Source organism: Magnolia sinica, chromosome 1 (assembly GCF_029962835.1).
Source record: "Magnolia sinica isolate HGM2019 chromosome 1, MsV1, whole genome shotgun sequence".
Lineage (NCBI taxonomy): Eukaryota > Viridiplantae > Streptophyta > Magnoliopsida > Magnoliales > Magnoliaceae > Magnolia > Magnolia sinica.
In genome coordinates this window covers 120,158,285-120,185,491 of record NC_080573.1, presented here as the reverse complement: position 1 = coordinate 120,185,491, position 27,207 = coordinate 120,158,285, and the positions used below count along the sequence as shown (strand labels likewise).

Here is a 27,207-nt window from a genome sequence, read left to right as displayed (position 1 = left end):
TACTTTTGTGATTTTGGTAACCATTTTTCATTGCTCCCATTAGTGTGACCCATGTGAGTTTTTATTAGGGCTTTTATTTTATATGTTTTAAATAATAGTTCTTACCTAATGGATAGAATAGATTATACAACGTGGTAAACCTTATAGGCGTTCTCACTTTCTCCTTTTTATGGGGTTTACATGTATTAAAAGAAGTGAAAAGAGTCACTTCAATCTAGGTCATCGCTTGTTTGGTAAAATCTCAGTAGCTCCTTGCCAAACAACTAAATTTTATTGTGAACTTACCTTCTCTTAACCCATGTTTGAAGACTAATTAATTGTGAGGGTAGAAATGTTCAAAGTGGTTGACATTATATGTAGTAGAGATTTCAAGACGATGTCTATAATTCGTGGTCACATATATTTTAGCTCTAGATAATCTAGACGGATTCCCATGATTTTCCATGAGAAATAATGACCAAACAAAGAACATTTTAATTATAGAGGGCTTTAGCGATAAATGTGGAGGCAAAAGGCTCAAAACAATCACCTTCTAATATAACATATACATTATTAAAAAAAGGACTTATGAAACATCAGGCATCATCCTTTCAAAAAAAAGGATTGATGGAACATTGGATGTATAACAAAAATAAATAAATAAATAAAAGAAAATAAAAAAGACATTCTTGAAATGCCAATTTTTTTTTTCTTTTTAATTTTTTATTTCGGATATACACACATGCATGTGCAAAATTCTTGAAATTTCTATTTTACTGGAGAATGCGCATACTACACAAAATTCCAAGGAGATGCTTTTAGGATGAGGAAGTATCAAAATGCTCTCAAACATTCTTAAAAGGTAGAGAAATTGAGAATTGTGGAGCCCATCATATAACATCCGGCCTAACTTATGAACCTGGCATGGTGTTCTCACAAACCAAAAATCTAGCCCATTACCAGATGAGCTAGAGATGAATTTGGATGTTTTTGAGTAGTGTGTGTGAGCTTTTATGATTTGACCCATCTTATCATTGCATTTATCAGATTTTGTTGTGGGTAATAATCATTTTGTGGTGCATCTGGTGGACGAGTTAGATGTCAAACATATACCTCGTGGGCCCCAAATCTCAACTCAACACTTTTAAAGGAAAAAAAAAAAACAGTGTTTAGGGACCGTTCGAATGCCTATAAAATCTTTATGTTGTAAAGGAGTTCGAACGCCTATAAAATCTTTATGCTGTAAAGGAATTACAAATAATCAAATTAGAGTGGCAATGTTTCATAGGCTGTAAATACATTATAATTTTTAACTATAATATAAACTTCAACAGAAAATCATGTTTCAGATTATAGATAAAAGCTTTGAGGCTAAAAAGACATTATACATAACTAAATATACTGATTGATACACACTTGTGATATGTGAGGCCCATTGTAATGTATAAGATACATCGATCCAATTTGCCTATCATATGCTTCCCTTAATGCTCTCACATGGCTCTCAAAAAATAGATTGGTTGATTATCAAAAGGACCACATGATAGGGAAGGATGGGATGTTCACCATTAAAAACTTGCAGATTAAATTTGGAGTCCACTATAATGGGTGGAGGGCATCCAATCATCCAGTGCATACATGCTTTGATGTTGTCATAAGCCCCCTCTAAAAAAATCAAGTCATTTTTATGTAATTTGTCAATTTTGGTAGGATTTACCTTCAAATATCTATACGGTGCAAATACCTACTTTATATATTATTAACACTTTACAAGTTAGTCAAACACATGACTATTTTTTTTCGCGCATACTCACACCCCTCCCCACACACTCACGCATTCACAACCCCACACACTCTCATGCACTTACACCACAAGGGATGCTTGACCTTGTGTTGAAACTCCAAAGAGTCTACACAACAGTACAACAACAGGTGCAAACACATCAAAATTTGCCTATAAACTAATTACCACTAAAAGCCAAACAGGATAACATATAACTAGCATATGTATAAAACTTTTTTTCAGTGTAAAGTGTTTACAACTTAAAATTTTATAGGCATCCTAACGACCCCGAGTTTATAGAGTCATTATTTGGTAAATTCTGAATATGAATTTAACAGTAAATTTTCTTATATTTTTCTTCCAAAAAGACACATTGACATATTATTATACATTGCACAAAATGTTATTTTTTCCTGACCAATACACCCTCAAATATTGGTACCCGAACAGGTCTTTGCCTAGTTATAAAACATGAAGGCTTGACTCGATATAGATATCTAACTAGATTTAGTAGACTTGACTCAATGTTTAATAATTAAATTAAGAATATTATCTGTCTAATAATATAAATTTAGAACAATGAGTTAATAAAAGGGCAATCTAAAGCACAAACATTTTGCGGCTTGCTGGTAGATGTTGTCTCTTTTATTTCTTAATTTAGAATTAAGAACAAAATTACAGCAATATTGATCCGCTTTCAACTGATAAGGGTTCTAGTACTGGTGGGCTAGGATGTTCTGATCTAAAGAGATCAGATTTCCTCATCCACCGTGGGATTCAACAAACTAATGGTCTGACAAATGGGGTCCATGGTTCCGTAATCAAAATGGATGGTCGTCTGAGTCCCACCGTAGATGAATGATTCCCCCAAAACATTGCATATTGGAAAATCGTCGCCACCGATATTATTAAGACCATTACCTGTAAGATAAGTTAATATTATCTCCATCAAGGAAAATATTGGGTCATAATTCACCCACGGTTAGGGAACTATGGGCCCACTTGGCAGATTTGAAGTTTCTGCATATACTTTGGAATTGTGAGTGCTACATGCACTATAAAAGAGGAGAAAAACTTTGATACTCTTATGATGTGATGGAAGATTTTTGGGCACTTAGAATTTACTTGGGGGTCGTTTGGATGCCTGTAAAATTCGCAAGCTGCAAATGATTTGTAAATTTATAGGCTATAAATCATTTACAACTTTTACCTGAAACTTAGATCCTGATTTTTAATTATGTTTTCATTTATTTACAAATGGGATTTAGCCTAAGGGCCATTTTATTTTATTTTATTTTTTTGAAGTGATGTGTCTCTCTTGTCCCCTGTCTTCCCTTCTCCCAAGTCTCAATAGTTATTATTCTTTCCTTCTTTCTAAATACATATAAATTACATACCCAGATCCATTGCTCAAGTGGTAGACTAAGTGAAACATACCACGTTTCAACACCGAGGTCTTGGCATCGAATCCCTAGTGGGGGTGGCTAACAGTGAAGTGTGATCTGATAGTGGGTGTACTGGCAAGCTAACAATTTTTATTTTTATTTTTTTTAAATACATATAAATTACAACTTCCTTTTCCCTCATCTCCCCTTCCTCCAATTTTCTTTAAAAGGCTTTATCAAGCTTAGTTCATAAAATGACATTTAAATTAGTGAGCACACTTATGTGATACACATAATGCTTGGTTTAATATATAAATCAGCTCTGGACTTTATTGCATTTGGATTTAATTCAATGATCCATTTTAAATTAAACCCCTATATATCATTTAAAGATTTTGTCATAATTTACCTTTCTAAAATATTCAATATAAATACTCAGTTATAAATTATAGGTAATTTACAAATTATCCAAACACAAACATCTATTTATATAACGTAAATTTTAGCTTAAAGCTAAATATGATAAACCATAAATAATTTGCACATGTAATTCAATTATCATAATTTATTTATCACTTGCATATTTTTTTAATCTTAAATTTGGATGTGTCATGAGCCAAAATTTACACTCTAATGTCCTATTTTAACAAACAAGCGTCCACGAATCAGAACTTTAGGTTTGGGTACTTATACGAATGTCTTGTACAACTTAGTCGGTTTAATTTGAGCTGATGTGTCTCACGTGCTCAGCTTCCAAGTGGCTGCGTATCAAGCGTCATAGTCTGGCAGAGTATCAAATAACTCCGCATCAAAGAGAGGAGAGATGAAACCGAAAGGCCAGTCGGGTAGCCCCTACGCATTTGCAAACACTATAAAAACCAGCAGCTTCCAACGCCCCCTCTCCTTTTACAGTCGATCGTTTGCTCGTCAGAGAACTCAACGCCCCTATCTTCTGCTTCAATCCACTGCTAATTCGAAATCCACGGTAAGTCGCCGCTCGAAATCCTAACTCTGTTTTCAGTTCAAATTCGAGTCAGGCCGGACCCGTTTCTACGTCTCCAACTGTTGTTTTCCATCTATTTGTTTCTTTTTGCTGTTTGGAGACTGTAATCTTGCTTCAAATCTGAGGACGCGTTTGGATGTAATATCGAATTGTATTGCAATTACTAACCCGATAAAGTTGAAACAAGCCAAGTCGTGATTTTTCTTAGCACATTCGATCGTACGGTCTCGATGGTCAGCTTTATTCGGACGGGAATCGTCTACAACCCCTGTTTTACGCATTGCGCACAACACCCAAGCTCTGTGGGGCCATGTTTTATTTGTGACATCTATTCCGTCCATCAGATGAGGACCCTTCATACCCGATGAAGAGGTTTGATGGAATATAGAGAAGATGGTGGCTTTTCACACAAACCTATATAGTTCGTGTCCCATTCCCATTGTTCCCTATGGTGTGTCCCACCCGAGTTGTGAATCCTGTTGGTTTTTGTCATCAGGGCCTAGCATTGAGGGGTGCACCTGATGGATGGAGTGGATGTCCCACGGATAAGATGGTGGGCCAACATAGCTTTATTGTTTTATGCTCTGCGTAAGATAGGTGTTACAGAGGATTCTGGTCCGCTCTATTCTGTGTTTGGAGACTGCCATCTTGTTTTTATACGCTCAGGGGGCGTGTGGATGCATTAACCAATTGAATTGTAATTACTAACCTAATAAAGTGGAAAAGCTAAATGGTAATTCTCTTGAAGAATGTTTGGTTGCCACTTGAAAATGGGATCAGCTCATTTTAGTTAATAACAATTACATATTAGAGATAATAGTTTATGCAAGTTGTTGGTTACATTTTTAATCTCTACCAAAAAATTAATCTCCAATATGTGATTATGGTTGAATAAAACTAGGGGGTGTGGCATGTGTAAAGCATGTGAAGAGAGTAGGAGAGAGAAAAATGGAGTCTTCCAAAATAGGTTTGCTTAAATACATCCTGTGTTGGAGTTGTACAATGCCCTTGAAAACCAATATGAATCTTCATTGATGACACGGGTGATATCCAGTGATATTGATGATCTTGACCATAGATCATGATGACCATAGGTCCTAGATGGACATATAATTATGCCATGGTTAATATGTAGGAGTATCTCAAATGTGCATAGACATGGGTTAAAAGAGAAGGATTCCTCTGGCTGCCCTTGGGCACTTGAGAGTGGATATAATGATCATTGACCAAGTGAGAGTTGTGGGCCATGGATCTTAGTACTCTATTATACTTATACCATGACTACTTGGCAGGTTATAGGATGAACATGTGGTTATTACTTTATGTGTGGTCATCCTGTGTTGGGGGGTTGATAACGAGTTAGGATGGAATGCCTCTACCATCATGCATGACAACAATGTGCCTTTGCCCCACCCCACATAAGAATGCGAGTGCGCCATGGATGTAAGCTCCTAGTTGGACACATTAGGCACTTGCATTGCTGGATTGAGGTCATGTTTCTAGATTATGCTTTCATGCTTGTTGATTGGAAGATAATGAATTCTCAATCTAATATGTGAACTCAAAGTTAGAAAGATCATTACATGTTTGCAGTTAGAGGCATGGGTTTCTTTCTTTCTTTCTTTCTTTCTTTTCTTTTTTTTTTTTTTTCCAATAATAGTTTCAGATTGTTTTCAAGAAACTGCAAAATGTTAGGTTAATGTTGCCTTTATCATGCACAGCAGTTACTTTTAATGAGCATGACTATAATATTTGGTGTTTTTTATATGGTCTAGTATTTTTTATTTTTTATTTTTTGAAGAGTAACTCAAAATTTTATCAAGCGAGTGGAGAACAAAGATACAAAAAGGATGATGAAGAATCATCCTGCTAATGCAAAGAAGAAAGATACCCCCAGCTACCCTGAAATAACTCCACGGGCCACCATTAAATCCATTAGTAGCTCTTGCCATTCAACAACTAGCCATCTAGGGGAACACCTGCTCCAAAGATGCGATTTGTCCTTAAAAAAGTCCTGTTGTTGTGTTCCAGCCAAGTCACCCATAGAATGGGAATTAGAGAGAGGTGCCATATCAACTTTTTCTTCCTTCCTGACCAAGTGAAGTGCCACATGACTAACTGATCCCTCACCTTTGAGGCATCAAACGACATGAGGAATTTCTCCCTAATCACCGTGTGAACTCACAGAGGATGAAAAGATGGTCCATCGTTTCCTCATCATGCGAGAACAATATTCATCCTTTAGGAGGGATTATATGCCTTTTCCTCAAGTTATCAAGAGTAAGAATTTTGTTCTTGCCCACCAAGTGAAGGCCACCACCTGCAAAGATCCCAGATATTTTCCACATGTGACAGATAGGGTCCTTGGCTCATGGCTCGGACACATTTTGGAGAACCAAATAGAAAGACTTGACTGAAAAGCCCTTAGACTTGCTAGGATTCCAAACCCACCTATATTCTTCTTTCACTGACTTGCTAGCATTTTTCTGTAATATATTTTCATGGGAACTTACACAGCCACACTGTATTGGTTACATTATGCTGCTGAAATTTCTTTGATATAGACATTTCATGTTATCATAACTGTGACCCTTACACCTTTTGGTTTCCATCTCTAATAGCATGGCCAGGTCATTATCCAGTATAATCTTGAAGGGCATAGCAGGATTGCCAGCAACTCGTTCTTGGAGAACAACGGTAAGAACAAGGACTTCAATGGTTTTATCTTTATCTTTTTTATTTCCTGATAAGTCTGTACGTCCATTACATTGTAGCGTGACTATAACCTTGTTGACCGAAATAAGTATATGGTCCCAAGTCCCAACTCCCAATCCAATGCCTTCTTTTTCCCGTGAGGATGCTTGACCCCGGGATTAGCCAAAATATTGCTTGAAGAATAAGCTTATCTTTAGATATAAATAGTCTGATCATCACGAATCCCCTTGATAATGTGTAGCAGTTTTTCAACAATTTCCTTGGTAGTCCTCTTAAGGAAAGTGGCTTGGTTTTTTTGAAAAGGCGTGTAATTCATGCAATTTAGTTAAGATATTGGATCTCTACCATAGTCCTTTTAGGTGGGTGAGCATGGTTGATTTGCAAAAGGTTTCCACTGCCAGGTTCAACGGGAGATTTATGTGTCGTTTGACCATATGAGGTGGATGCCCTTTTAAATTTAAACATTGGATAATGGATGCACTTCCACTGACATCCATCTTATTCGAGTAGTTGGTTAAGTAGTTCACAAGTCACAACACAGAAGTTGGTTAGATATGAGAACCTTGTTTCTTATTGTTGTCTTAGTAAAAGAGCAAGCAACTAGGGGTAACAATAGCCAAAGCCTTCCAAGAATCTCTGAAAGGAAACGATAAAAAATAAAAACAAATCCTACAATGCCATGTTCAAAAGTCATATAATCAAAAGGCGTTTGAGATCGTGAGGAGAAAGTTGTATGCACGATCGTGAGCAAGCAACTGGATAAAGGAAGGTTTTGATGTCATGTGGGAGCTGATCATGAAATCTTTGCCAAACAAATCATGAAAGCCCTATTTTGATTTATTGGGAAACAATATTTGTAGGGCCGACCATCGAACAGTTGGGACATGGTTATGATGATGATGTAAAAAATCTAATATGAGAAAAAGCTAAAAACTATAAAAAGGGGGTTTTGAAAAAATCGTCTTTGTTATATCATACCAGATTAAGATGTTTGCAAAACATCAAGACAATACTGTAACACATTGTTTATTGTTCCTAAAAAAAAAAGAAAAGGAAAACATGTTTTCAGACTTCCAAGTTCCAAGCTTTAAGGATAAAAGCCCCAAATAAATGGAACGGAAAGATTCAAATCTTACTCTATTTCAAGAGAATTGAGTTGAATGCTTTCTAGTCTTGAATTCCCTCCCCAACCGATGGACTCTTTTGGAAAATGTCGAACAATAAGGATGGTGGAAAGGGTGGGTGAAATTCTTTCTGATGTTGCTGTTGGAGAGATGTGATGTAAGAGTCAAGATTATTGGTAAGTGGTAACAGTGGTGGGATTGGAGTACGAAGGTAAGGTGGATGGTCCTCTCTTACCATTCCGAGGGTCTCATAGTCCAATAACTTGCTAACTTGACTCAAAACTCAGTTGAATCAACTCGATTTGGTGAGATTTCGATCCGAGTTGCTAAGAGAGTTGGTACTGGAATAGACTTGGTGCCAACTTGGGAAGACTCGTCGAGTTGACTCGCTGACTCTGTCGACTTGATGCAACTTGACATGATTCCAACTGAGTCATTCATGTCATGAAGTTGTTTTTTTAAAATATATAAACTGGCAGTAGTAGTGAGATTTGAATGCCAAATTTCCAGCAAGGCAAGTGTTGTGGTGCTGCTTAGCTTTCTATTTTTTGTTACTTATCATAAGCATAACTATTTGAAATATCTGTTGCCCTTCTTTTTTTTATATATATAAAATTTATCATAATTAAATATCGAGTAGATTTGGTTGAGTCGACCAGACCCAACTGAACATCGAGTTGAGTGGAGATTTCGGGTTTTTGAACTATGGATGCAGTCAAGCTGCGCAGTGGAGAACTATGCTTGAGAAAGGGTCGGAGATGAGATTGAGATGGGAAGAAAGTACTAATCCGTTTGCTATGGGATAGCTATCCTATCGTTTATGCATAGCTTTTTTCTTAGTTGCATGATCCTTCTAACCAGGTCCTGCTCCTGCAATGAATCATGCTTTGGCTATGCACCCCCTCTCCCACTTCCTAATTGTTTATACTTTGCTAACATTTTGAAACCAACGCTTCCGTACTCCTGCACTGCTTTGTGGAACTAAAAGCTTTTTCCTGAGCTGCTTCGATTTTTCTTGTGTGATTAGTCTGATTCTTCACCAAATGAAAGAACGGCAGCAGAAGAAAGCCTTCTACTACATGCGGAACAAGAGCGGAAACACTTGACGTTATTTGAAGATGTCTTTGTTGGCCTGCTTTTGTTGTTAGTGGTGGTATATGAACCTATGAATGTCCAACCCAAAAAATAATTGAATGAGATTGCTTCCTCTGCACATTCAACTGTTTCTTCCTCATCAGCTTCTCACCATTCTGCAGGAGACTATAAAGGAGATCGATCAAAATTGGATATAGAATATAGAGATGGGGCTGTCCAAAATTGGGTAGTGAAGTTTGAGATTCATCCTCTTTTCTCGATTGCTCACCCAAACAACTATTTCTTTTCCCTATTTTGGCAGTGGTTTTCTGGAGAAGATAACTGACTTTTTATAAATAAAAAAAGTCAGTGGAGTCCTCAAGAAATGAAAAGCTAGGTCATGTTCCTCTAAAAAAACGGACTTTTTATCAAGCAATAATTAAACTAGGTCATGTTCGGATAGGGAGAATCCAAAACATGGACATGGAAAACCCATATGGAGTCCTCAAGAAATGAAAAGCTGCAGAATCCAATAGTTATTCTGTTAGAGTGTTAGTAGGTTTGGAGTGTTGTCAATCCACAAAGCGAAATGGTCCACACCCTCCTTAGCCAACCCATCGGCAATAGAATTAGCCTCTCTCCCCACATGACTAAATGATATGTTTCACCTAGAGGCAAGAGATCTACTTTCATTAAAAAAACAAAACCCAAATCCTAAGGTTCCATCCTTGCTTGTTTTGCCCACTTTATGACATTTGATGTCTCTCCTTCACAATAAACTTTTGTTGGAACTTTCTGTTAAAGGTACAAAAAGGTTCCCTTAATGACAGAGCTTCCACCTTCTGCAACATGATCAACACCTTTGAGCAGGGATTGCCTATGGAGTCGCCAGAAAATTTGAATTTCCATACTCGTTGAGATATTTGATCAATATCTGTATGAGTGGGAAGCGTTAATGCTCCTGAAAATTGGGGAACTGAGGACCCAAATTATGATGCTTACCTTAATTTTTTCATAGAACCTAATAGTTGATGTAGACTCATCCTTGAAGGTTTGATTGTGTTCCTTTCCTTCCAAATCTCCCAACAAAGCGCGAAGGAGAGTAATTGATGTTGGACCTTTCCCCTTTCCTTGAACAGGTCATTTCCCAACTGATCAATGTCTCCCTGAGCTTCTCTCTTAATGGCCAAGTGGTGCCAAAAACATTGAGGAAGCCACTGCACACGGGCCACTGACTCCTCTCCTCTCAACACATGATAGGCTAAATCCCCCCAAGAAAGAAAAAAAAACAAACGAAAATACTGATTGTCTTATTCACTCAGATTAGAATTTAGCAGTTAATAGATTTCTTACAACAAGCTTCATATATGTATTTCATGATGAGGCTATCTCGGCACTTTCTCTAATAAATGGCTGTTACCTTCTTTTTTTTTTTGTTGTGAGAAGTGGCCACCTTCAAAGTCATCAGTTTATTATGATTTCTTTGCTATTTTTTATTGGATTCCAGTTCCTATGCTTTCTGGTTATCTACAGTTGTCAATGTGCTTTGATGTTTAACTTTTCAACCATGTAGATGATCTTTCTTTTTGGTCTGATCAAAATTGTTGTAGGTAATATCAGGATCATATTACCAACATGGCATGGGACATTTAACAACAGTGACCGGTGATCCTGATACACATGAAGATTTTCAACCCACCAACAAACTTGCGAATTCCGGCCTTTCCACACATGATGTCGTTAAGCAGGTTACGGCTGTTATCCGTTAGTGGGAAATAGTTATACAGTGTCATAGTCTCAGTTAAAGAATATTTTTGAACTCTTCCTTTGTCCGGCTGGCAGCAAGGAAAATGCTGACATTCTTGTTGTTCCTCATTTAATAATTGTGGTTAGTTTCTGGTGTAGGATGTCAAGGAAAAGCCTGTCATGATTTATATGAAGGGAGTTCCTGATGCCCCTCGATGTGGATTCAGTGCACTCGCAGTGAGAGTCCTAAAGGAATATGGTAAGTAGCTGTGTTCTCTGTCTGTATCTTGAGGTTTACTGAGAGATGAAATTGTTGTGGTCAAGCATGTTATATGCACTTTGACATGAACTTAAAAAAGAAGAAGAAGAAAAAGAAGAAGAAGAAGAAGAAGTTGCGTTTTGGTATTATTTATATATGTACATCTATTTATCTCACGGTTTAACATTTTGGAACTTACGGATCTGTTAAGTCGAGTTGGGTCAAGTAACTTTGTCGATTTTTCGAGTCTTTAACACTGTGACTCAATAAAGATTTAATGTTTAAAATATATACAAATATTCTATAGTCTTGGAGCGTCCAAACTTTGTTGATATTCATTGACTTTTACCTGGGTTCTTTTTCTTCCAAGTTTTGTCACGTCGACCCTAGTTTTTCTTGAGTCTTGACCACATTGAGTTGATTCTAGTTTTGATGATATCTAATCGAATGGAGGCGACTTGGGGGAGTTGAGTTGAGTTTTTAAATTTTATCTAGTATATCTTGTGCTTCTATGAGCTTGATACTATATAATCGCATCTGTTGGTATTATCATGTGACTGTAAAGGCACCTCAGCTTGGCTTATTTTCCAGTCATTCAGTCTGATATGACATTGTGTGAGTTTGAAAAGGATGTATATATCCATGTCTGAGGTTACATAATTTTTATCATCCCATTCCACTGCTAATACAAACACTTCTCTTTTAAAAAAGCTACCAAATTGGTAATATCAGTGATTAAGGTTCAGAAGCCTTTAAGCTGATCCCTGTTTCGGACCTTCTTGAGTGGAAATTGGTAATATGTGACTTTCGGCAACCTTCCACTGAGGCTTCACTCTGGAAGCCCCCTCCCCCAGGCTGTTGGAATTTGATGTTGATAGGAGATGCATAGGGAATTCTGGGAATTTCAGTGTAGGTGGGCTTCTAACAAATGAGTACGGGGCTAACTCACCTTCTTTGGGCCAGTAGGATTTGAGCAATCAAAGAGGGAGGTGTTGGCCTCTTCCTTAATTGCACGGGTTGCCGGGTTTTAATTTTTCTAGGTTGTAACAAATCATTCATAATATTTCCCAAAATGATCCTTCTTAAATCCCCCCATAAAAGGGGCCAAAAGCTAACATCAGCATGTTGACATTAGAATGGCATAACATTTTGAGATTTGTTCAACCATTTTCACTTCTCTTTTAAACCAATTTTTTGTTGTGATAGCATCCCCATGGCTTTTACTGCTTTTTACCAGGTTGGAGATAACTTGCCTATGTTGGGTTAATGCCTCTACGTTTAAACAGTCCTTTGCCTTCTTGATCCATGTATTTTGGCTTGTTGACCTACTCTCAAATTGTACAAGGTACATGTTACAGATCTTTGTTGTCGAAATGGTCCCTATTTCCAATATGTCTAGAATCTTGCCTTCCAATTTTAGCAGTAGTGTATTGTCCACCAATCTTGTTTTGTGAAGCAAATAGAGACCGAGTCAACAACCTATGTAAGATTCTGAGATGCTTTAAGATGGTAACGAGATTAAAGATCAATCTCCTTAAATGTGAAATCCTGGGGATTCACTTAAGAGATGAGGAGGTAGAATCCATCGCTCAGATTTTTTGAATTTTTGTCTGTATAACTGGGGCTTCCGTTGTGCATCAGGAAGCCTGCCAAGCATCCATAAGACACGGTGGTACAATGAGTCAAACTGAAATTGTCCGGTTGGAAAAGCCATCACCTGTTCCTGGGGGAAGGATTCATGGTAGGATCCACCTGATGGAGCCACCCATTGACGCGTGTCAAATGGAGAGAGCATATCACTGTCTGTTGTGTCTTGATTTGTACATGGGGATTTCTCACCATGAGGGAAACGAGGAAGGGGCGGCTGGTGATAGTTCACTGCATTTCAAAAGATGAACTCCAAACCCAGATGCTCCATCCTCAAACCTCAGCCAAAAATGCACCACACAGGCCAACTTGGCACACATGTTCAAGATCCAAGACAGTCATAAGGTGATTCCCAATGGTGCATGTTCTGTAGACCATAAATCTGGGTGGGCTGTTTGTCATGTGGCTACACATACAAATAAATGTAGAAATATGATGACCAATGATATATGTTCAACTTCCATGTGTTGCTTATCTAATTAGTGAACTTCTAATATAGCATAATAGCAGACATGCACTGTGATGAACATCATATGATCAACTGGGGTTCTGCACAAATTTTCTACATTGGCATATTTTTTGCAGTTTTGTTTATATTTTCCAAGTTGGCATTTGTGGTGCATTGTGTTCAGCACTTGGGAGTATTGGGAATTAGCTTGCCTTGTTTCAAAATGGTAGTACCTCATCCATCTTACACACGGCGTACATGTAACAAACTCTGAACCATTCACATTGTTTGGCTCATTGTGGATGGAGTATATGCCAAAAATCATATTTGATCGAAAAATCCTAACCTTTGATTTAGCGTCCATCACATGGGTGGTTAAGAATAAAATGGGCAGAGATCAAATATTTGCATGCTCTGAATTGCCATATGCCACGTGTATCTTGGATGAGCCATCATCATTTAAAGAGGGTGCAAGATATAACTATAACCAACCAACCAACCAACCCCACACATACACCCCCCCCCCCCCCCCCCAAGTATACAGGACCTGCACCATTGGAACTGCCTTATGGTCAATCTTGGATCCTGCAGACACATGCCAAGTTGGCCAAGTGTGCTGCGTTTGTGTTCGGGTTTGAGTATGGGTGTCTGGAGAGTCGTAGATGAACCACTGTAAAATTTGGAAACTTCTGAATTTGAACTTCCCTCCAATAAAGCATATAAAATAGCAAATCACCTGTAGCGCAGTGGATAGATTTCCACTTCCCCTACTTTAGATTGTCAGTTTGGCTTGTAACGGATGCATCTTACATTCTTAACCCTTTTTTTAACGAACATCATGACCCCAATTTTTAGTCACACAACTGTCTTTTTTGCCCAGTTCCAGTCCTATTGTCCCATCCAGTCTGGCTGCTTTTTACTAACTGCTGTGTTATTGTGTCCAACACTGGCACGTGTCTTACACAGCAATTTTTTAAAATGTGGAGTGTTCTCATTAATAGCTTGTTGTAAACTTACAAACATATACACTAATACGCTATATAATTTATACACTTATATATGGGTGGCTGATGCCTGAATTCTGACATTACTGGCAAGTGGCCGCAACAAATCATGAATTAAAAAAAAAATAAATAATAAATAAATAAAGAAAGAAAGAATGTTAAGGAATTATCATTTCAACTCTAGCGAATAAGCTGTTGTTTTCTAGAACTCAGGTGCACGTACGGGTTATCCAACATAAGCTGAATCATCGAAGTATCTAAAGAACCTTTTTGTTTATACTGCTTATCCAGCTGTTTCTTCTCAAGCATCCCAGGACTGGGAGCATGATTAGGAATCAAATTGGTAAACTTGGTATTACATGTTATGTTCTTGTGCTCAATCAGTAATTTGGTATTTTCTATATATATATATATATATATATATATATATATATATATATAAAGGAACTCGAGTCTATTGTACTCTTGCATAACATATATTGCTTGCAGGTGTTCCTATCAGTGCCAGAAACATATTAGAAGACCCTGAGCTAAAAAATGGTGTAAAATCGTTCAGGTGAACCTACTCTTTTCGTATATTAATACTTAGGCCACTGATATATAATTTCTTTGATCAATACCATGTTTAAATTCCTCTAGTGTCAATGCACAACTAAATTGGTGTGGTCAAGTCCTGCAATGATTTTAATTATGGAAAGGCACCCCAACTTGTGAGAGTTGCAGATGTTTATGAAATATTTACCTGAACAAGAATTAGAAAGACCATGGACATGGACAGGCTAATGAGAGCTGATCAAATGCTTATAGTGTTTCAGGAGTGACCATCCTCCACATTGGTTTCTGTACATGTAGCATAAATGGATGGGATCCATAGTACTCATTCCTTGGGCGCCCCCATTGGTTGTCCAGTAACCAAAATATTTCATTTATAGGACAACGCTTGCTATCCAACCCGTTAATCTTTTTTCAATTGAACGTGAACCCTCACTTCTAGTGTCGACGCATGCACTTTTGATTGAGTGGTTATGATTTTCTGATTTTCCCCTTTCACTTTGAACCCATTGAATGTATGGTCCAGATCCCATCCATGCAACTTGTAGAGCAGACAATGTGGATGCACAATCTTAACCATCTAATCAGTTAATGGTTGTCTCATTGGATGTGAGCCATGTCTTTTAGTGTCAATGTGCACACTCTAATTGAATGGGGTTGGGTTTTTCTGTTCAAAATGACTTTTTGTCTGTCCTCTTCATGATTGAACCCAATGCATGCCCCATATCTCTTCCATTTATGCCACATGTACAGAAGATGGTGTGGATGCAGTGTAACTCCTGTGCCAGCATAGGCACCGGATCAGCTCCCAACCTAAATATACATAAATGATTAGTATGCATGAAAGTACTACAATATTGAATTTATCTTGCCCAAAAAATAAAATAAAATAAAATCAACACCATAGGTAGCAATAAAAAGAAGTTGGCTCCAATACAAGGTTTCTATGTTAAACTTAAATGTACACAATGACATGTGGGTCCCAACTTGATGTTTTAGTGACTCCAATCCACCAATCATTTGCGCCTCCCATCCTTCTCCTAAGCACCCAAAGATCTGGCTGATCCAAAGAACAGGGGGGCCACGCCACAAAGAATAGTTGGGATGGGAATGTGCAAAATTAAACACCTTGGAGATTGTATGTTGGGCTGGCTTGCTGGGTTTTGTGCATTCCATCTGATCCATTTAGAAGATGCATCCGACAAGGATGAATGGATACCCACATAATCAGGCCATTCCAAAAGGTCAGCTGGGCCACAACACGTGATTTTAGAGGTTTTAGGCATGAATTTAAGTAGTGTGCCCCACCTGAGTTTTGGATCAACCTAAGTTTTGGCATCCAAGGAGAATAGGAGGGGGCACACATGATGGATGGATTGGACGTCATTGAAACATCACAGTGGGCCCCACACATCGATTTGTATTCTAAAATTAATGTAGAACCGTTTGTATTGGATCCGGCCTCCAAAAAAAAAAAAAAAAAGAGTTTAACCATCATTTCTCAAAGTGGATGGTGAATTCATGAGGATATATCATTTAGAAGAGGAATGCGATTTCTAGCTGTCTCCCATGTGCCGATGTGGTGCATTTGTGCAAGATCCAGGCCATTTACAGTGTTCCCAAATGGTTAATCTTCACAAGCTTAAAGATCTGGCAAGTATTTATCAGGTTTGTCACACATGCAAAAATAAATGGAGGCTAGAAAATTATAGTCACAAATCTAGATTTAGTGTGCACATGTCACTCACTTGATGAGTGGGACAGCCTGATTTTTAGGATAGGAGAAGCATTTCTAAAATGCAAATCGTTGCCATAAACTCAACCAGTCTTGCCTTCCACTGTACAACTCTGATCTTCTTTTTTTGTTTAACTGACAACTTGGATCCGTTGATCAAATCCACAAGTATGCTAAGTAAGGATTTATGCACGGCCAACTCATTTCTTGTACTTGTTTTTGTTCCAGTTTCTGCCTTTGAATGAAATTACTGTTATCCATTTGAAGAAGCTGCTAAATTTAATATAATTATTCTGAAGCCCCGATGTTTATTTGTGCAGCAACTGGCCCACATTTCCTCAAATATTCATTAAGGGAGAGTTTATTGGAGGGTCTGATATTATTCTCAACATGCACCAGGTAATTTCTTGTGAAATTTGTATAAAGAGTTCCATAAGCCGACACTCACCTCTACGTGCCGTCACATTTATTTGTGCCATCTGAGCCAGGCATCAGGTGCACCCCAGTTGATATGACCTGGCCGAAAAATTATGGTTGGTGCACTCATCAGGTGGCCACGTGTGCATGTTTAATGTGGATCAATGGCGATTGTTTAAGAACTGCATTGTTTTCATACACGTGTGGCCCACCTGATGAGCTGCGCAGCAAGAGTTTTCAACAGGCCATCTAAAACGCAGTAGGGCCCTCCTGCTGCACACCACTTGGATGTTGTCCCACATGGTTGCCAGGTAGGCAATTGTGATTGCATGTAGATGCGCATGGGCTTGACGAAGCTCTATATATTGATTGGTTTTGTTCAACATTTCTTCCTTTTATCTTTTGCCCCTTTGAAGCTGTCCCCAAATAGCTGGGACAAGGCTATGATGATGACATGATCTTCTGTCTATTCACAGACTGGAGAATTGAAGGAGAAGCTCAAGGATATCACTGTCGAAACCAAGCAATGAAAAAGGCATGAGAGAGCTGTCTGCTAAAATAGAAAGCCACGAGTTGATGTGGGAGGTTAGGCCTTTTTCCTTTTTCTGTGGCTAGATGCTGTGCTATGAGTTCTGGTAGAAGATAGATTATTATTTTTTTGAATCATCTTTTGAGTTGTGATTAGATGCCCAAGTGAGATGAATTACAAACATCCAGTTGAATAAAGAGCAAATGGCACAAATTAATCATGTCTCCCAGTATTCATAATGAGGAAGTAACTCCCAAATTGTGGGTAGTTACTTCCAAATCCAACTAAGGGCCTGTTTGTTTTTTCAAAGCCAGTGTAAATACACTGGAAATAGGTAATTATTACGGTTTACTGTGTTTGAAAATTCATAGGTATTTGTGCCATTGAAACTAGTTCAAAAGAGAGAATTTTAATTTTTGAATGGTACGGTAATGTATATGATATATCCGTTCCGTCCATCTATTTTACTACAATATTTTGAAGCACGGGACAAAAAATGAAGCAGATACAACACTCAGGTGGCCCACACCAAAAAAAACAGTGGCCCCACAAACTTTTTAATGGTAAGTATTCGATTCCCTTTTTCGTATGGGGTGGTCCACTTGAGTTTTGGATATACCTCATTTTTTTGTTCATACTATAAATTCAAATGGCATAATGGATGAATGGTGTGGATAAGCGAAATGCATCACAGTGGGACCCATATATATTTTGTAATGTTTTCGGTTTCGTGTCAAAAAAGTAAGTAGTCAAATCAGGTATGTTGTAAATACACGGGGAAATAATTATTAATCTTTTACCCGGTATTTACCAGTGCACTGGAAAATCAAACAGGCCCTAAGAAATGATGCAATTGCAAGTTGGAGCCTACGCACTCAATATGAATGAAGGGAAACACGATTCATGCTTTGGATATTTTCATTTCATGGGACTAAAAATTGCAAGTAAATTTGACAGTGCATCCAAACACACCCATCCTTATTGATGCTCTGCAAAATCAACTTGGATTATATATCATTGCTGGTCCTGTTGGGTGGTTTCATTGTCTGCATTCTATTTTGATTGATGTTGGTTTTTCTTTTCTTTTTTAATGAATTAAGATATTGGCCAGTTGAGTTTCTCCTTGTAGTTTTGTGTACATGTGAGTTGGACACTAGGAATTTTGTTTTGCCGACTGGCAGGACTCGGCATATCCAAACTGTTGATTTGATGGTGCACACCTTAGATGGGGCATGCCTTGAAAAGCTTCCAGATGGGAAGATCTCGACTTTCAATTGACAGCCTAGAATTGGCCAGTTAACGAGAAAGTATAGTAATGATCCATATTAAAAGACCAATGATCAAAGGGCTTTAATTTGGGTGGGTCCATATTCAGTGGAAAAATAGACCAGTGATCGAAGGGCCTTGAATCTGGGTGATTGCAGGGAATCCTCATCCAAGGTGGAGTCAATGTTCTCAGTGACATGACCTTGAACTGTTCTAGGACAGCCAGAACTGGACTTTTGCTCTTAATCTCCTCGTACACATGGCTGTATGTCGTGATCAAAACCATTCATCAGCTGGATAAAAAAGCTCCTCCCATCCGAATCCAAAAGTCCAGGTTGTTTTCTGTCATGAACTATTAGTTTTCAGGATCCAGTCATCATTTTTAATGTGTTTTAGATTTCAAGTTTCAAATGCCACTGATGGAAGAATTTTCTCCAATACATCCTCATATGTTGCAATATGATATGTCGGGACTATAGCCTTCAAATATGGGTCAACTTACATGATCTGAATTATTTATGCGATTAGGCTCACTTTGTGTGGTGTAGACAACAAACCTAAGCTCTCAATTGGATTACTTCAACCCTTTGATTAGCCCTAGCCCATGAACAGTTTGGGTCCTCGAGAAAACCCTTTCAAGAGATGGCTTGGAGAGAGTTTTCTCCTGAGAGAAACCCTCTATTTCTTCTCTCCAAACCTTTTAGGCTCCAAAAGAAAATGTCATCTCTTTACCTTTTATAATATACCTTTACATAGGAATACAAGTCAAAAACTATCTTCCCCCTAAAATGATGCCCCTCATCTAGCATGCAAAGGTGATCATTTTGTCATTTCGAAAATGCTCCTCACCTAGAACTAGGGTAATGGTCCGTTGCCTCTGCAGATTTTGAGACACAACATGCTATGGTAATTCCTTGTCTTCATGGTCTGGATATATACATCATCATACCAACTCAACTGTACAGTGTAGAGATGGATCCACCGTATCCTGGTGGTCCCATTGGCTTGACGATCTTTACCGTCTTTCAGTGATATTGTCCTTTGCTTTCAACCAACACACCCAAAAGCGGAAAAAAACGGAGGTCTCGAGTCCAACTGGTTGTGCCACAAGTTTCGGTCTACTCAGCGGATAACTCCCAACCTATTAAGTGCATGTGACATCCAACCCTTCCAATAGGTTGGCCCCCACAATGGGGATCGCCTATTGCAAAAATCAGCCCCATCTACAATAGGTGGACCTCACCATAGAAAACAATGTCTAGACATTGATAAATAGCAAAATATAAGTATGGCCCTCTAGATGAGTGGATACAACTTCTACATGGTGATTTTCAAGATGAGGCCAACCTTATACACACACACACACACACACTATGAGGTCAACCTCATGGGAGCTTCCCATGAGGTCGAGCTCTGTGGCCCCACCGTGATGTGGGATGGACATCCACGCCGTGCATTTGGAGGTTCCCTCTAGGGCATGGGATGGTGCAAAAAACCAACCGTATTTGGAACTAAGGTGAGCCATACCATCTAAAACCATGACAAATCATGCTTTAAATATCTAAAACCATTGGTGGGGTCCACCTGAGTTTTTCAATGGCCTGAAATTTGGTGTGATGAGAAGTGGGACGCACCCCATGGATGAGTTGGATGTCTAAATCATATCTCACTAGGCCCTATATACAATTAGGAAGGTTTCAATGGATGGACATCCACTATCAACTGTTGTCTATGATGTGCCCAACTTTCACTTTGATCCAAAACTTTGGTGGACCATGGCAAAAGTAAATAGTTTCCTCCCTTAATTTCTCCTCTCTCTTTGCTATGGCCCACCATAGTTTTGGATCAGGGTGAAAGTTGGGCCCTAAGGGTTTCATGGGTTGCTGCATCACATGGTCCGTTCAGATTTTGTGTCTAGGACACATGTGCAAAGGTGCACACACACACACACACACATATATATATATATATATATGTGTGTGTGTGTGTGTGTGTGTGTGTGTGTGGGAAAAGGTACTATGCACTTGACCTCACGAGTCCGTCCCATAAGGTCGAGATGTGTGGGCCCCACCATGATGCGTTTCGAACATGTACCCCATTAGTCAGATGCACCATTCCATTGTGGGCCTAGGTCTCAAAAATCAAGTCAATCTATGACTTTTGTGGGCCACACCACATACAGAAGTGGGGAGGGGCCGTGCACCATTAAAACATTCATAATCATTTTTTGGGCCCACCGAGATGTGGTTTGCAAATCCAGCCCATCCATTGTGTGTGTCCCACTTGGATGAGGGTTCAGACCGAGTTTTAGCAGCATTCCAAACTCAAGTGGGCCCCACCAAGTGCTTTTATATGTTTTAACGGTGTCTTCACATGATTTTAGATGGTATGGCCAACCTGAGTTCTGTATACGACTGATTTTTGGGATATCCCATAATTTAGAGGGGACCCATCAAATGCACGATGTTGATGGTCGACACGCATCACGGTGGGGCCCACACAGCTCGACCTCACGGGAGCTTATTGCAAGGTCGAGCACATGGTACCTTTTCCCTATATATATATATATATATAGAGAGAGAGAGAGAGAGAGAGAGAGAGAGAGAGAGAGAGGCATCTCTAAATTCTATGCATTGCATGTATAGAATGCACTAATCGGGTCCAATCGGGTTTCTCCATATAGTAAGCCCTAACATGAATAAAGTATGTAGGAGGAAAACAATACCTATTGTTTGTTTGATCCGTGGCTATTATAGAGACGGTAGAAAACGAAAACGAAAAGGGTTAGCGGTCAAAAACTGAGAAGAAAAAATATAATAAACTTGTTGGATATGATTGTCTAACACGTGTGTGAAGGCATCCCTACTAGGACCCCCAATTAGATGGATGGACATGATTGATGATTAACACAGCCCATGTATTATCTTTTTTAAAATTAATCTTTCTGCTCATGCAGAAAGATGATAAAAGCAATGGATATGAGTGTTGAACTCGGAACATTCCTTATTAGGGCCCAGTGGATGGTTGATTCTCTGAAAGAGCATTATATAAACATTCACCACTTGTACACGTTGCATAAATGTTGTAACTTTATATGCCGGCCTTGGCCTGGCTTGACCTAGACTAGGCCCTAGCCACCCCTAGTTTAGATGCTTGAGATTCCCATTGCCATTCTTGGAAATGTAGATGGAACTGTCCTTTCAGTTGCATGGAAACTCCCTTTCAAAACCCTCTCTCTCTCTCTCTCTCTCTCATTCACGGAAGCTCCTTGGTGACTTCCTTGCAAGTTGTCTCTTCTTGTGAAGTGGGCAAAGGGGCATCTAGATAAGGACGATCCATCCAGTGGTCATACCAAAAGTAGAGTAATCAGAAGATTAGAGCCATTCCACGGTGTTCTCTAAATGGATGGTTGGCAGACACTTGTCAACCTGTGACAGTCATTAAGAGAAGCAATAATATTGGACGCGGATTGCGCCCTACCCCCGCCCTGGATGGTAATCTGTCGGGGCAGGGCTCTGTGGGGCCCAACGTGATGTAAGTGTTTTATCCACGTGGTTCATCGCTTTTCTCAGATCATATTAAGGTACGATTCTAAAAATGAATCAGGTCCACAGCTCCAGTGGACCGCAAAGTGGGGATTGAACGTCCACCATTAAAAACTTCTTGGGAGCTGGAGAAGTTTCAGATCAAGCTGATATTTATTTTTTTCACTTCATCCACGTCTACATGACCTTATGAATAGGTTGGATGGTAAAAAAAAAACATCACCGTGGCCCTTAGAAAGGTTTCCACGGTGGGTGTCATTATTTGTGCAACTTTCTTTAGTGTGGTCCACTGGAGTTGTGGACCTACTTAATTTTTAGGATCATACCCTAAAATGATCTGAGAAAAGCGATGAACGGCGTGGATAAAACACTTGCATCACGTTGGGGGTAGGACGCAATCCGCGTCCAATAATATTGTTATATTACTGTGCCTTTTGCATTCTCGGCCGTCCATGATACAAGACTCCTGATGGGCCGTCCTCATTTTACCAGGAGCGAAGACAGTGCGGCCCTTACTGCGGGGCCCACCTTGATGTATGTATTCTCTATCCATGCCGTTTTTCCTGACCATTTAAGCGCCGAACCCAAAAATGAAGAACATCCAAATTTCAGTGGACCATACTTTGTGAAACATTGGTGATTGAAGGCCATACCATTAAGTGCTTCCTAGGGCCCGTAATGTTTATTTGCAATCTAACCTGTTGATAAGATCACAAAACCTGGATGTAGGAAAAAAAAAAACCAAATATCAGCTTGTTACCAAATGCTTATGGTTCATTCATGATCAATCACCACCGTTTACTATGGTATGGTCCAACTGAGAATTCAATCTGCTTCATTTTTAGTTTCATGTCCTAAAATGATCTGCCGAACGAATGGACCGCATGGATTTATAATACATATATCAAGGTCGGCCCTATGGTAATTGGTAAGGGCCGCACCTAATCTGTTCCCCGTTTTACCTTCCCTCTGTGACGTGTTTATTAGGAGATAGGGAGTACCGTGAGTTCCTCCCGTACAACCAAGCATGTAATAAATGGAACTGTGATTCTAGTGGCCCATCAGATGGACAGCCGATATCCCAAAATCAAGGTGAGTCATAGCATCCGCTATTTACCTGAAAAAATGAGTGGTTCTTATAGCAACGGACTGCATTTAATCATTAAAATTTGATGGCTAGATTTATCCAATCACTGTGTTTTTTGGCCTATAGAAAATCACTTAATTAGCCCACAAGATCAACGGGTCCCAATCACTACATGTTTGCCATGTGAACCTTGCCTTAAAGGGCACCCATATATATTAGAGTGCTGGGTGCAAATTGGATTCTAATGCATCATTAAATTATTTATGATTTGAAATTTAAAAGAAATATCACCATTTAACTTAAAATTATTGGATTTTATAACATAAAAAAGACATCTAGGTCGTGCATCATGCAAGTTCAATGTTTAGGGTGCATTTGGCAATGGCATTAGATGGGATTAGGTGGGATAGAATTGTATCTAGCTCATGCAAATTCCATTTGACATTTGGGATTTTAAAATTCACTACACATATGTGCCCACATTGATGCATGCGTGTATCCATGCCGTCCATCTGTATGAATTTGGTTCGTTGATTACAATTCTATGGTGTTTTTTAGAAGAATTTTATCACAAAGATGGGATTGAATGGCCAACATAGGTAGGAATTTTCAGACATGCAATCATTATGCAATAAAAGTATTAATCTCATCTACTATAATTCAACGCAATTTAATTCCGCCGACCAAACATGCCTCGGTGACAATTTTCAAAAGTAAGGCGCATAAACTAATCTTCAGGCAATAAATCTCATCCACTGTGTTTTTTTTTTTCCTTCTTGAGGCTCTTGGATTGCCTTTGAAAACATCACATGGCATATGCACGTGATGCCAGGTGCAAGCACAGATGGGTTACTTCCCACCTAATTTTTAGTTGCAGCCAAGAAAATTCAAAACCCACCAATACGTATGCGGATTAGGTAGTCAGGCCCGCAACAGTGGTGTGGTGATGTGACGAGACGTAATTGGTGGGGTAGCAGGCTGTCAACAGTGTGCACGGGCCTTAAAGATTTACGGCTAAGCGGAGACTCGACCTATCTCGGACACTGTACGGCCTCATTGGTCATATCATATCTCGCCGGCACCACACCACCCCCTGAGGGTGCGTGCCCGAGTACCTAATCCGCGACCAACCTAAGCTCACCTGGATGGTACGTGGGATTCAATGATATGAAATTGCATTAGGTGGGATTAATATTATTATTTTACGATGATTGCATACTTGGAAATGCCACGGTATCTTTGCCATTTAATTCTTATTTTTAGTATAAAATTTTTATCACAATTAGAGGCCGAAACTTACTGATTTTTTTCAAAGAGTTTATTGACCATTTTGCTTGGGATTATCATAAGATACCTGGGTTGGATTGAAATTTGGTCGAGTACGAGTTACCAATGAGGGCCTATTTGATTTTTTAACTACGGAGGTGATTCAAGGTAAACGGGTAATAATTATTTACCCCTATATTTCCGGATGGATTTCCAAGGTGATTTGAGAAAAGTTAAATTGTGGGGCCCACCTTGATGTTTGTGTATTATCCACACCGTCCATCCCTTTACATGAACCAAAAAAAGAGTCAGATCAAAAGATCAAGTGGACCACACCACTAGAAACAATGGGAATCGAACTCTTACCATTGAAAGCTTCTTGAGGGCCCCACAAGTTTTGGATCAAACTGATATTTTTGTTTCCACTTTATCCATGACTGTGTGACCTTATTAACAGGTTGGATGACAAATAAACATCATTGTGGGCCCTAAGGAGAAAACAACTTTCAACCATTGACGTTTTAATGATCATTGTTTCCTAAGGTGTGGTCCACTTGAGCTTTTGATTTTCCTCGTTTTTGGGTTCATGCCTTAAAATGTATTTTTTAAAAGGATAGATGGTGTGGATAACTCATATATATCATGGTGGGGCCCACATATTTAAATTAGTAATAACAACGTTTGTATGGATCAATTTTCGAAATGTAAATCCTGGCGACTTTCAAACAGGTGTAGTCGATTTTCGAAACGTAAATCCTGGTGACTTTCAAACAGGTGTAGTCGATTTTCGAAACGTAAATCCTGGCTACTTTCAAACAGGTGTAGTCGATTTTCGAAACGTAAATCCTGGCTACTTTCAAACAGGTGTAGTAAGTAATAATCAAGTAATTCCATGCATTTACCAGGGAAATTAAAAATCAAACAACCCCTAAAAGAATGAGATCGATCACATAAACAACTGCATAAACGAATGACAACCAAAGTTACTTAAAAAATATAAGAAAAAATCGAAGGTTGTTAAATGCAGGATTTATTAGACGCATTAAATATACGAGTACATTTCCAACGTAGTATCGTTCATCAAGAAAAACGGTAAGCTCTGAGTCTGTATTGATTTTAGGAATTTAAACCGAGTCATATCTAAGAATGAATACCCAATGCCATTGCTGATTAATTGATCAACCGAGCAACTTGATATAATGGTTTCCTTTATGGACGACCGTTCGCAGTATAACCAAATAAGTATTGCATTCGATGATGTACAAAAAATGGCATTTATATGTCCAAGGCCATTGGAGACTTTCTGTTGGATAGTAATGTCGTTTGGACTTAAAAATGCATGGGCTACTTACCAACGGGCCATGAATGCGATTTTCCATGATATGCTCAGCCACTTTATGAAAGTATACATCAACGATGTTGTGGTCAATTTGACCGATGTGGTAGAGCATTTCACTCATTTACATGAATCATTTGAGCAAATGAGGATCCATAAGTTGAAGATGAAACCCCCAAGTGTGCCTTTGAGGTTTCGACAAAAAATTTCTTAGAATTTCTGGTAAATCGGCGAGGAATTGAAATATACCAAAACAAGGCTCGTGCAATAATTAACGCCTAACCGTTGAGAAATAAAATAGAATTGCAACGCTTTCTCGGTCAAGTTAACTTTATACGTATGTTCATTTCTAATTATGAAGAAAAAACTAACATATTTTTTTAGTTGGTGAAGCTGAAACAAGTTGAATTTAAATGAGGAGCAGAATATCAATCGGCTTTCAAGAAAATCAAGAACTACTTGATGAAGCCACTAGTGTTAATGCTATCAGTTATAAAAGTGTCCTGGTTTGTCAATTAGCATAAGTGTTGAGTCAACTAGACTATAAAGCCTCATAGGAAGATCAATTCAAAGCATCTACCTCAACCGGATGTGTGCAAGATTGCCACAGGTAAATCTAAGCCTCACATCCCATGTCCCAAAACACCAGGTATTTAAACCCTTAAAACAAGTTAGAACATCATAGGGTTTTTAAGTTAAGAAAACTTTTTCAAAATCAGAAAATCTCTAAGTTTTCTTGCTTTGTCGATTTTGTCGATACATTGCTCGATATATCGACCTGCGCTGTCGATGTCCTCAATGGCAAATCGATTCCATTGGAATGAGGACAAAAGTGTCGAGCAATCAAATATATCTTTAGACGGATGTATCGATGTATCAATATACCTATCGATATCATCGATATTTGAATCTCATGTCCATCAAATGTGACTCGATAATATCGACAGGCAGATCTCCGGTGCCCCTGTTTTCACTTAAGAATATTATATGTGCATCGATATATCGAAGCCCCCTCGATACCTTCGAAGTTCAAATCTCGATGATATCGTAAGGATCTCGATGATATCAGTCATGGGCACGAAGTTTTTTAGCAAAATATTTCAGGATAGTTTATCTATGATCGAGGGTCACTCCATAGAATCGATATTCAAAGATCGATGATATCGGTATGGTTTCGATGGCATCGAACAGGAACAGAAACTGTCCAGCAAGCTTAAACGAAAATCCCCTGGATTTATCGATGCCTCGACACAGTTATCGATATCATCAACATTTAAATTCTGATGATCTCGAAGGTCCCTCGATCA

The 27,207-nt window shown here is 38.8% G+C and overlaps 1 protein-coding gene across 4 annotated transcripts; it reads left to right on the top strand.

The window, feature by feature from the left end:
- Positions 1 to 3,955: 3,955 nt before the first annotated feature.
- Positions 3,956 to 19,260, top strand: LOC131255909 (monothiol glutaredoxin-S15, mitochondrial-like). 4 transcript variants are annotated; one of them, XR_009176516.1, is made up of 7 exons: positions 3,956 to 4,132; positions 10,674 to 10,811; positions 10,969 to 11,068; positions 14,657 to 14,723; positions 16,775 to 16,853; positions 17,348 to 17,456; positions 18,825 to 19,260. XR_009176516.1 is itself a non-coding variant. In XM_058256868.1 (7 exons), exons 2-7 carry the CDS (start codon positions 6,773 to 6,775, stop codon positions 17,399 to 17,401), a joined length of 513 nt encoding a protein of 170 aa, XP_058112851.1. In that variant the 5' UTR covers positions 3,988 to 4,132; position 6,772; the 3' UTR covers positions 17,402 to 17,620. The 4 variants fall into 4 exon arrangements, 2 of the variants coding, with proteins under 2 accessions (XP_058112837.1, XP_058112851.1); XR_009176515.1 differs by lacking the exon at positions 18,825 to 19,260 and adding an exon at positions 18,358 to 18,510; XM_058256868.1 differs by lacking the exon at positions 18,825 to 19,260 and adding an exon at positions 6,772 to 6,847 and having other exon boundaries at positions 3,988 to 4,132; positions 17,348 to 17,620.
- The last annotated feature ends 7,947 nt before the right edge of the window (positions 19,261 to 27,207 follow it).

Excerpts from the sequence above, each read along its gene's own strand:
- LOC131255909 (XM_058256854.1), top strand. The coding sequence starts at position 3,971 with ATGAAACCGAAAGGCCAGTCGGGTAGCCCCTACGCATTTGCAAACACT. Across the intron at positions 10,812-10,968 it reads CACATGATGTCGTTAAGCAG|GATGTCAAGGAAAAGCCTGT; the intron begins GTTACGGCTGTT and ends TTTCTGGTGTAG. Across the intron at positions 11,069-14,656 it reads GAGAGTCCTAAAGGAATATG|GTGTTCCTATCAGTGCCAGA; the intron begins GTAAGTAGCTGT and ends TATTGCTTGCAG.